Source organism: Zootoca vivipara, chromosome 9 (genome assembly GCF_965207765.1).
Source record: "Zootoca vivipara chromosome 9, rZooViv2.hap1.1, whole genome shotgun sequence".
NCBI classification, from domain to species: Eukaryota; Metazoa; Chordata; class Lepidosauria; order Squamata; family Lacertidae; genus Zootoca; species Zootoca vivipara.
The window spans coordinates 27,625,122-27,636,111 of NC_142592.1; the positions used below are offsets into that span (position 1 = coordinate 27,625,122).

Below are 10,990 nucleotides of genomic sequence, written 5' to 3' on the forward strand. Positions count from 1 at the left end.
TGATATTTATCTCAGCGGCTGGGAAACAATCGGATGAAAGTGGAAAACATCTATGTGACTGTAAGGGGAAGATCTGGATTATTATGAACTTGGAGGACGATTTGAACTTTAGAAAAAAGACGGCAGTGGACAGTTGCGAGGAATTCCCAATTTCTTGAAGCATGGGAACCCAAATAAAAAATTCTTTAGATGATTTGGCATAACATTCGGTTTGATTGATATATATATGTGTATAATTTGAAATATTGAATGTGATATAATTGGTTTTAATTGGAAAATTAATAAAAATATTTTTTTTAAAAAAAAGGAAATCGCTTCTGCAGCTGCGCAGATGCGATTTCTAGTGTCTGCGCAGGTGCAGCCGCCATTTCTGGCGCCGCTCGGCGAGTCCCCATGCTGCGTTGCACCAGTTTAACGCAGTGCGCAGGGGACTTGCCGAGTGGGCGGCTTGGTTCATGGGCGGCCCGTGGGTCAGGTAAACGGCCTTCGTGGGCCGCATCCGGCCCATAGGCTGGACGTTGCTGACCTATGACTGAGAGGGTTGCCAGATTGCCAGCCTAGTACCTTCCAGATGTTATGGCTACAACTTCTATCAGGTCTGGACAACCCAGGCTGCTGAAGGCTGCTGTAGGTCACCAATAGCTGACCTAGAAAGATGTTGTCCCTTTAATGCATCTGATGTGGGTTGTGAGGCATGGAGCAGTAGAATGTCATGAAGCAGGAATCCAGACAGGAAGGTGGTACTGTCTGAGATGACAAATTATGAGAGGATTGCTGAATGATACGGAAACCACAGAGAAGCTGTGTGTGTGTGTGTGTGTGTGTGTGTGTTGGTCTTCACCAGAGCTGATTTCAGAAGATGCTGAACTGATAGCCAGACCTGGATAACTGGGAGGGGACCAGTATCTGAAGAACAAAGAACTGAAATGGCAATACATTAAGCTCTAGGGTTATTTGACACATTAAAGCTTAGAAAGTTATTAGGGTGAAAAGGTGGGAGAACTTCCGCGTCATTTACGTGGTCAGTAAAGGATACTACGTCAGTATCCTTACCTTTGCCGTTTGTCTCAATGCTATCTATCAAACAAAATTAGAAACTCATTCATTCTCAGTGCTTAGGGATATTGTTGTAGGTTTTGAAAGATAGAATGTCAGGGCTGGAGTTTGCTGCAGGTCAACAATAAAGGAAGCAGATCTCTGCTGTCAGTGAAGTTAACTCTTTCTTCAAGGAAAAAAACATACAGTGGTACCTCTACTTACGAATAACTCTACTTACGAATGTTTCTACTTACGAATGGAGCTCCGTCCGCCATCTTGGATGTGGTTTAGATAGGATTTTTTCTACTTACAAATTTTTAGATAGGGTTGCTTCAACTTACAATTTTTTTCTCCCAATGCATTCCTATGGGATTCAACTTACGAATGTGCATTCGGAACGCGTTAAATTCGTAAGTAGAGGTGCCACTGTACAACTCAGCCTAGTGGCCTCAGCAACACTTCCCAGTAGGAGCAGTTGCCAGGAGTGAAGGTCCCTACCTTCTACTCCTCTCTAAGGCTCCTTCTCTGCCAGATGTTTCCCCTAGCAGTCTCAAACTGCGCTTGCACACCACTAGTCCCTGTTCTGCCCTCCTTATTATCATGCACATTCTTGAACACTGGGGAGAGGGGAACTTGTCACAGCAGAAGTGGGAGAATACCTGGATTCTTCAGCAGCCTCTTGCCCCCGCTTTTCTGCTTCAGCCTTGGAATCTGAACTGCCCCCTGTCACAGGCTCTTCCTGCTCACTAAACCCTGTTCCTGTTCCCCCTTCAGCGTCCAGGCCCTCCTCCCAATCCTCTCCCTCTGACCTCTCCTCAGTGTCCCACCAGCAATCCCCAGGCTCTCAGCCTTTGTATCTCTGGGGTTTCACTTGGGGGTTCCCCAGCTGGTGCCTCCCCCCACTCCTCTTCATCCAGCCAGTCCATGACATATAAAATCAGCGATCCAATCTTCAATGCCCTAAGCAAGACCTGTGATCTTAAATATGAATCTTAAAATTATCGTTGTTTTCTCAGACCTGTCCCCAGAGACCTTGGCCTGTCTCCGATCATTCTAATGCTACAGTGCTGTGCTAAAAACTACAGGAATTCCTTATTGGTGCGGCTTCCCATTTAAGCTATTAGTGCAAGTGAATTGTAAGTACCTTGTAGCCCAACAAATAGAAAAATGTATCTTTCTCTCTCTCCTTCTATTAAACAAACAAACAAACACTATATGAATGAAATACAGTAATCTATTTAGTCTTCTGCTTTATGTATTTAATCCATAAGGGTTGGCTAGAAATAGCACAGGAGACTGCAGTGTTATTGGGTTATTGAGACTGCTTTAATTAAGTAAAAGTTCAAGGGAATTATAATAATGAAATGTGAAAATGCAGAGGATTAGACTGATAAAATAGTACCAGTGTACATTTTTATTATAGAGACATGCTGTGGTTCTCACAAAGATGCCAGTGAAGCCTCATTTCCATTTCTTTAGGCAGAGAAATTTTACTAGAATAAAACTATGGGTGAAACCCAACCAAGCCCATCTGCTAGTAGAACAGACACTGGGGGTGGAATGGATTTACCTTTACTCTCAACTCCCCTGTGTACCCCATATCTCTGCTCTGGAGAGTTGGGAGATCCCCCCCCCAGCAGATTTGAGGAGTTGGGGTGCAGGGAAAGAAGAGCAAGGGGGAGTTGTGTTGTGTGAGTGTTATGGAGCAATCCCACCCCATGTTCAAACAAATGAGCTTGGTCGGAAAATGTACACGAGGAATCACTCGGTGACGTTGACCTAATAACTTCACAAATGTCATAATGAAGAAATCACACACACACACACACACCCCTACTCAGCAGGATGTGGCATTTCTATTCTATGCATCTGCAATAGATGCTTTTTTTAATTAAAAAAAAAGATGCTATTTCCCCCATGCTTGTTTAAGTGGAAAGAGGAAAAGAAAGTTCAGGAGGGGCATCAAGGTCCCCATGTGCATAGCATGTTCTTCCCATCACAGAGCATGTTTTGCCATCATCCCACCAGTGCTTTCAAGAATAGTTCCCTGATATAAACAAAGCCCGCAGCTCATTCATGTGAGAAATAATGCATTCATAGTAGGTATGGAAGAGAAATATGGCTGTTTGCATTTAAAGGTTATCCCCTCTTCCCACTTTCCACGATAAGACATGAACCAAAACAGAGACAGCCTTTGAAATTCACACTTATCCGAATTTTGCAATGCAGTTCTCCAACCCAAGTTTACAAAAAATGCACGGAATAAGGGAAAGTGTGCATAAATATTAATGTGTTATTGAAAATAACACACAAAAGTTCATTGTTTTAGGCAAAGTAACTCTGCCAAATGTTGATGAATTTTCATGAGAACGTTTTCTTTTTTTTTAAAAAGAAACACTTTAAAAAAAATGCAAACTGATGTGGAAATGTGGTGAACTGAACTTAAGATTGGAAAGAATGAGAAACCAAAATTCCATGGTTTCCATCCATCGCTCCTTAAATGCAAAAATTCCATAGATCCATCCATCGCTCCTTAAATGCAAAAATATTCTCAGCATTGCATTTCTTTCCCAAACTTGACAATGGAGCCTCAGCTAAGTCAAGGGTGGAAATAATAATAATAACAAGGCAAGGGTGGAAATAATAATTATTATTATTTATTTATTTATACCACACCCATCTGGCTGGGTTTCCCCAGGCACTCTGAGCGGCTCCCAACAGAATATTAAAAACACGATAAAACATCACACATTAAAAACTTCCCTAAACACGGCTGCCTTCGGATGTCTTCTAAAAGTCAGATAGTTGCTTATTTCTTTGACATCTGATGGGATGGCGTTTCACAGGGCGGGCGCCACTACCGAAAAGACCCTCTGCCTGGTTCCCTGTAACCTCACTTCTTGAAGTGAGGGAACTGCCAGAAGGCCCTCGGAGCTGGACCTCAGTGTCCGTGCTGAATGATGGGGCTGAGGCCGTTTAGGGAGAACCTGTGACCATCCATCTGTTGCTGAACTACAACAGCAGATAAGAGCTGTAGTTCATTGGCATCTGGAGGGTCAAAGATTCCCCAACTCTGACAGGTGGGATTTAGTCACTGCTACATGTTCACAGACTCTTAGCTAGGATATTGACGTGAGCAATGGAATGGCAGTGACGGTATAAGAAGGAAGACCGGGGTGGATGCTGCCTCCTATGACACAGACCTACCCCTTAAATATAGCTCTGTTGTTGCAGCTGATGAATGAATGACTTCAGGCATTTTCAAACACATCTGTTCTCATGACGACAGTAACTTCAACTGTGCAGCCATTCATGCCCCACCAATCGCCATCCCGAATTCCTTCAGCTGCATGTGTTTCAGAATGAGCATAGCAATAGCGCAAAACTTTTCCCAGACTCATGCTAAGTGTTGTAACAGTGCAGGGATACCAGCTCCTTAGCTCTACTGATATTGAGAAGTGTGCTGTTGGTACTGAACTGATTTCATCAGTGGCAATGGGGAAAGGCAAGTGATTATGTTAGCCATGGAGAAATGTTCAGCAAAGCCGCAGTTAACTGAGGGTAATTTTGCTCTCTGGGGGTGTTTTATCCAGCACCGGAACTGTACTTCTGAATTTGTTTTTAAGTTTCTTTTGATGTAGGCTATCACGAAATTAAAAGACACCTGCTTCTTGAGAGAAAAGCAATGACAAACCTAGACATCATCTTAAAAAGTAGAGACATCACCTTGCCGACAAAGGTCTATATAGTTAAAGCTATGGTTTTCCCAGTAGTGATGTATGGAAGTGAGAGCTGGACCATAAAGAAGGCTGATCGCCAAATAATTGATGCTTTTGAATTATGGTGCTGGAGGAGATTCTTGAGAGTCCCATGGACTGCAAGAAGATCAAACCTATCCATTCTTAAGGAAATCAGCCCTGAGTGCTCACTGGAAGGACAGATCGTGAAGCTGAGGCTCCAATACTTTGGCCACCTCATGAGAAGACTCCCTGGAAAAGACCCTGATGTTGTGAAAGATTGAGGGCACAAGAAGGGGACGACAGAGGACAAGATGGTTGGACAGTGTTCTCGAAGCTACGAACATGAGTTTTACCAAACTACGGGAGCTGTTGGAAGACAGGAGTGCCTGGCGTGCTCTGGTCCATGGGGTCACAAAGAGACAGACACGACTAAACAACAACAAAATGGAAGAACAGCTAATACAATATCTGAGGAAACAGAACTCACACAAAGAGGGCTGGAAGCTGGGAGTGCTGGGATGGTGTAATACAAAGTTGTTCCCCGTGTGAAAAGTTCCCTCCTCCTCTGTACCTCCACCACTTCCCTGAAAGTAACCCAAGAGTTCTGCACTCCCACAGTTCCCCTAAGCTACTGACCCTGCACCTGACTTCAGGCAAAGAGTAAGGAATGTTCCCTCTTACTGGCAAAGCCCTTTCCTCTCCAGCAGGAGTGTGGAACCTTTGGTGTACTACAGCATCCATCATCCCTATCAAGCATGGCCAATGTGGTTCATCAAGATCTGGAGAACCAAAGCTTCCTCACACCTGCTTTCCAAACTTTCCTGCAACACATCACCAACTCTGGCATTGCGTACTAAAAGTGAGTGGATAAAGACTAACAATCCAGTGTAAATACCTAGTGTAGAAGTACCCTAGAAAAATGTGGATCTATTGCACACCAAGTCAGGCCACAGATCCATCAAGTTCAGTATTGTCTCATGTGGTTGGCAATGGATCTTCAGGGTTTCAGACAGGAGACATTCCCAGCCCTCCTAGGAGATGTGAGGGATTGAACCTGGGACCGCTGAGCTAGGTTCTTTCTCAAACACAGGAAAGTTGTGAATAGGGAGTAATTGGATCATGGAACATCATTCTAGAGTTCTAGAGTCTTCAGCAACCTTCAGCTAACATACCACTAGCATAACATGTTGTCCCATGCTGATTTTACACATCAGGCTGGGGAAAAAATCTATTGCTTTCTTGTCCATGTCATTTTCTGAAGCAAAACAAATGTATCACTGAGCTTGGTTTTTATTTCTTTTTAATGAATAACCACGTGTGAAACTCCTTTTTTTAAGTCAATATATATTTTCATAATAAATAAAATGGACATGATCAACTTTGACAGGCATCATTACTACATAAAAGCTGCCATTAAGCTTAACTCATAAACATTTCCTAGAATGGTACAGAATATTACATCATATAAATAAATCTCCACTCATATAAATTATGTGATACAATTTTAAATAAATTATAATTAAATAGTACTATCTGCTAAAATGCTCTTTAAATAAGGCAATACACTTTGTCCTCTGGAGAGAAGTAAACAGAAAAGGGAAAGATTCTTCAGATACCTGTGAACTAGATGTAATTAAGCAAGTTTGCTATCGGAAGATCCAATTTTATGTGTAAAAAAAGAACTTAACTTTCAGAGTGCTTGGCACGTTTCCCCTATATTTCAATTTACTTGAAAATGAATTCCATTGAAACCATTGGGCTTTTTCAAGAAAAGATCCCAAAGCAAGCATATCAATGGATGCAGGACCACCAGGCTCATAAAGAGGTGCAGGTTGAAGAGATGCTTCCATGTGGCTTGTCTGTATCGGACTTCCCTAACCTGGTACCTGCTGGATGTTTTGAAATACAACTCCCACCAGAGCTAGCCAGTATGGTCAATGTCTGCTATGATACGAGTTGTAGACCAAAGCATCTGAAGGGTTCTGGGTTGTGGGAAGGCTGATCTAAACATTAACACCCTAATTCCCATGATGGTGGTGGTTCAAGAAGTTCTTCTGCTAGCACCAAAACTGGGGTCTTTGTTACAGAGGCACCAAGTAACAAAATAGATGCTCCATCTGAGCCCAGCAAAGTCATAAATTGAGTAGCGGCCTCATTTTTAATCTCCCAACCTCCCCTCAATACCCCCCTTAATCAAGACTAAATTCCTCCATTTCATAATACTTCTAAACTCTGACTGGCGTGAGTTGCATTTTATGGACAGGTCCAGAGGAGTTTCTAATCACATGTCCGAGCTGGCCCTTCCTTTCAAGTAAATTTGTTTTGCATTAGGCTAACTTGCCGGCCCTCGATTCACTCTGTAGAGATGTTCTGTCAAAGTTTGCCACTAATCCAGATAAAGCCGTTTGAGAACTGCTGGATCGATACTTTAAAATGGGTCTCATGAAAGCATACCTCCGTTGAGTTCTGTATGGGTAAAAACATTTGTGTCTACTGCCTTTGAAAGCGAACCATTGCATTTGTCCTTGTTCCACAGAGGCCACCACCGAAGGAAGCTGCAATGATCCTGATTGCCCACTCAGTTCTTCTTGCCTTTGTGGTTCTTGTTGGGGGCTTTGAGCGCTGCAGTGCAGGCATCCTCCAGGTAGTCAAACAGCAAATCAAGCTCACCGACTGCTTTGTTTTTCCCATTTTCTCCCAACTGTAAAATCAAAGCAAAAACAATTTCTTCATCGGAATGGACAATATAGATTATAAAAGACGTTGTGTCAATTTTAGGGGGAACACACACAGGGAAAAATGGGGGTACTCTAAGAATTAGAGCACAACCCCTCGAGAGGTTTTTCTACATAAGCCTCACTGAATTAACCAAGATCTCAGAAGGATACACCAGTGCATGAGTAGAACAGGTTCTGTGCAATAGGCAACAGAGTTCTTGCATAAGAGTTAAATAGGAAAGATTCGCAATGGAGGGTTCCCTTCCTAGGTTCATTTTTAACATGCCACAGGTATTTTTCTCTTTTGCAGGATTCAGTGAATGGAGGAACACACAGGCATGAGATCAGCTTCTGCTCAGGTATGTCTTTCCTGGAGTTGCCTTCTGTGAGCCACAGTGGCCAAATGGGAATTTATATGACAATTCACCTGAGCGGAATGAGACAAGATCCACTGCAAGAATGCTCATTGAACAGCCTGAACATTTTCTCTCTATAGTACCATTGATCCTGTTTGGGTCATTTTGGATCTTACATTGAGCTCTGTTAGATTCTGATAAAAATGAATAACTTCATTTATATTTTGCATAATTATTTCTTTAAAGGGATTGGGTGAAGGGGAAAGTAGACAATACCTCAATTTAGCACACATTTAAAGGCAAATCTGCCTAAAATTTGCACTGTATTTGCAAACAATATGTGAATCAAAACACAGCCATCCTTTACCAAGTTAAAGCATGGGTATCAATGCATATATTGGTGAAAACAGCATACAAAAATACATTATATTAGGGGAAATATGAATATAAGGGGAATATGCTTTACAAAAATGCATATATGAGACAGAATTGCATGCAATTGTATGTATTTTTTTATGAAATTGGGACTAAACTGCTGGTTAATTTTCAGGAGCACTTTTTAAAAGTGGAAATGTCACTCACATGGAACCTGAACTTAAGATTTTTTATTTTTTTTAAAGGGAAACTGTGAGAAACCAAATCTGGCAGATTTCTCCTTATCAAACCTCAATGGATTCAATACATAATAATAACAATAATAATAATAATAATAATAATAATAATAATAATAATAATAATAATAATTCCACCTCTGAATGAAATGCAAAAGGCTTGCATTTTTTTTTATTCCACCTTCAGGCGGCAAAATATTTCGTACTGGATAAAAGTTCAAAGGGAACAGATAAGAATGTGAGCTAAGCAAATGCAGCTACAATGCAAAGAGGGGTTTCTTACCATTGGCCTTGCTGGCTAGAGCTGATGAGATTTGCCATCCAACAACATCTGGGGGTCCACAGATAGACCACCCCTATGCTATATCCTACAGCTCTCCCTACAATGCGGCTTTCATTTAACATGGATCATATTCAAACCTTATTCCCCTGGCGTGTATTCTGAGGGACTACAGTCTGTGAAGACTGTATAAAACATGCCTTTTCTAAACATTTGAATTAGCTCTCAGCTATGAACAAAAAAGGGAGATTAATTTTATTTTTTTAAAAAAAATCTTTTTCATAAACTGCTTTGAGGGTTACTGTTGTTTTTTCATTCAAGTGGTTCATAAATAAAACAGAACAAATTTAAAAAAGCAACATACCTGTTGTAATTTGGCTTTCATTTGCTGCAGGTTCCTTTCAATGTGTTCTTTATTTCCCAGTGGTTTCTGAAAAGGAAGGAATGCAGCTAAGTCACAATGTGGTTTTTCATTTCACACCTTTCGCTTGTCTTGCACTTGACTGCAGAAAGATTGGATGTTTTGATTTGAGGTTTCCTCCTTTACCTTCGGCGCTGGTGATTGCCTTGTCTAGAAATATATTGCCAACTACCAGCCACAGGTGCAAGTTCAAAACCCTGCTCCCCACCTCCCTAGAGGAGAAGCATCCAAGCAGGTCAAATATCAAGGAAGCTGAGGATCAGGGGTGGGAAACTCTGACTACAGCTATAGATGACACTTACACAGCCATTCAGTTTCTTATTCAAATCGGCCAAGAAACCTGCAACTTCCTGGGCACTGGGATATTTGTCCCCAGAGAGGGTCAGGAGGACGTCTGTCACCACAATATCAGTTAATCTCTTCATTAGGTAGCAGCGATCATTCGCCTGCAAAGACAAGATAATGAAATTATATACCTTGAACAACAAGAGAATAAGAATGTACAAAGAGAGAATAAAAATATTGTTTAATGCACATGGGAATCTCACCTTGATGTTGGTGTACAGATGCTGCCCAACAAATCTGTTATCTGTGTCCTTATCAAAGAGTCTTCCCTATTTAAAAAAGAGAGAGAGACAGAATGAGTGTGGCAGAAAGATGAGGCTCTGCACACCAGCTCCTTGGGTCTATATAGCTCTCCAGTTCCACACCGAGTTGGAGGAGATTGCTGCCCATGACATAGAACTATAGAAAAGGATGCCAAGGTATTATAGTTCTAGTTACAGGTAGGTAGCCGTGTTGGTCTGACGTAGTCAAAACAAAATAAAAAAATCCTTCCAGTAGCACCTTAGAGACCAACTAATTTCGTCATTGGCATGATCTTTCATGTGCATGCACCCTTCTTCAGATACTTCTTCACATCTGAAGAAGTGTGCATGCACACGAAAGCTCATACCAAAGACAAACTTAGTTAGTCTCTAAGGTGCTACTGGAAGGAATTTTTTTTATTAAGGTATTATAGTGTCAGTGTTGACCTGGTGAGTGTGAAAGCTGCAAAGGTAAGCAGGCCCAATGAGCTACCTAACAGATCAGAAGCGAAAAGCAGAACTGAGAGCATCAAACAAAACGTTTAAAGCCCCACACTTGCCAGTCCCATAGGTAGAAGATAACAATGGGTGGGTTGTGTGGCTAATTGTTTATTAAAAAAAGAGCTCTAGAAGGTTACACTTCATAGGCAGCTGAATATAATCCTGTGGGTTGTGGTTTCCCAAAGCGGCGTACATACTTAAAGTATGCACATACCTGAAGGCAGGTTAGCCTCCTTTCAGGATGGAAGGATGTCAAGGAGCAAAAGTGGGGGAAATCACAAGACAGTACAAAGCATATGAGAGCTGTGCAGATAAAAATGCAGCACGCAGGCCAGTTGCTTTACCTGGTTAGCTAAAGTATATGTACGATTCCTGAAGTAGGTTTTCTGGAAGTTGTTTCTTGTGAGTTCGCAGGAGTGGTTAGTACGAATATCTGCGTCCTTCAATGGCACGGGGCTTGCCAAGAAGATGAGAGGGAGGCAACCGCAGCAGAACGCCCAGACAAGGAAGCATCTGGTCCCATTCTCAAGTGGATTCATGGCTCCCCAAGAAAGGTGGCAAGTTCAGCCAAGTCGCAGCTGCAGTCTTTGAACCTTCTAGAGACACACAGAAGGAGAATTTCCCAATGAAGATAGACAAAGATCTAGTAATGGTATAGTGAAAAAAAATTTTTTTGCTTTATAATTTATGCATCTAACTTACATTTCAACATGCAGCAATTTAATTATATAAGCACTTG

At 41.8% G+C, this 10,990-nt stretch overlaps 1 protein-coding gene across 1 annotated transcript; it reads right to left on the bottom strand.

The window, feature by feature from the left end:
* Positions 1–6,061: 6,061 nt before the first annotated feature.
* IL22 (interleukin 22) lies at positions 6,062–10,790 on the bottom strand. Its single transcript, XM_035127770.3, has 5 exons — positions 10,596–10,790; positions 9,712–9,777; positions 9,466–9,609; positions 9,107–9,172; positions 6,062–7,479 (listed from the first exon to the last, which is right to left on the bottom strand). The coding sequence occupies exons 1-5, from the start codon at positions 10,788–10,790 to the stop codon at positions 7,357–7,359; spliced, it is 594 nt and encodes a 197-aa protein (XP_034983661.3). The 3' UTR covers positions 6,062–7,356.
* Positions 10,791–10,990: the final 200 nt, after the last annotated feature.

Bases quoted from the DNA above. Each gene is read 5' to 3' on its own strand.
- IL22 (XM_035127770.3), bottom strand. From the start codon at position 10,790: ATGAATCCACTTGAGAATGGGACCAGATGCTTCCTTGTCTGGGCGTTC. The intron at 9,610-9,711 runs GTGAGATTCCCA...TTGTCTTTGCAG, and splicing joins ATCTGTACACCAACATCAAG to GCGAATGATCGCTGCTACCT. The intron at 7,480-9,106 runs GTATGTTGCTTT...TTGATTTTACAG, and splicing joins TGAAAGCCAAATTACAACAG to TTGGGAGAAAATGGGAAAAA.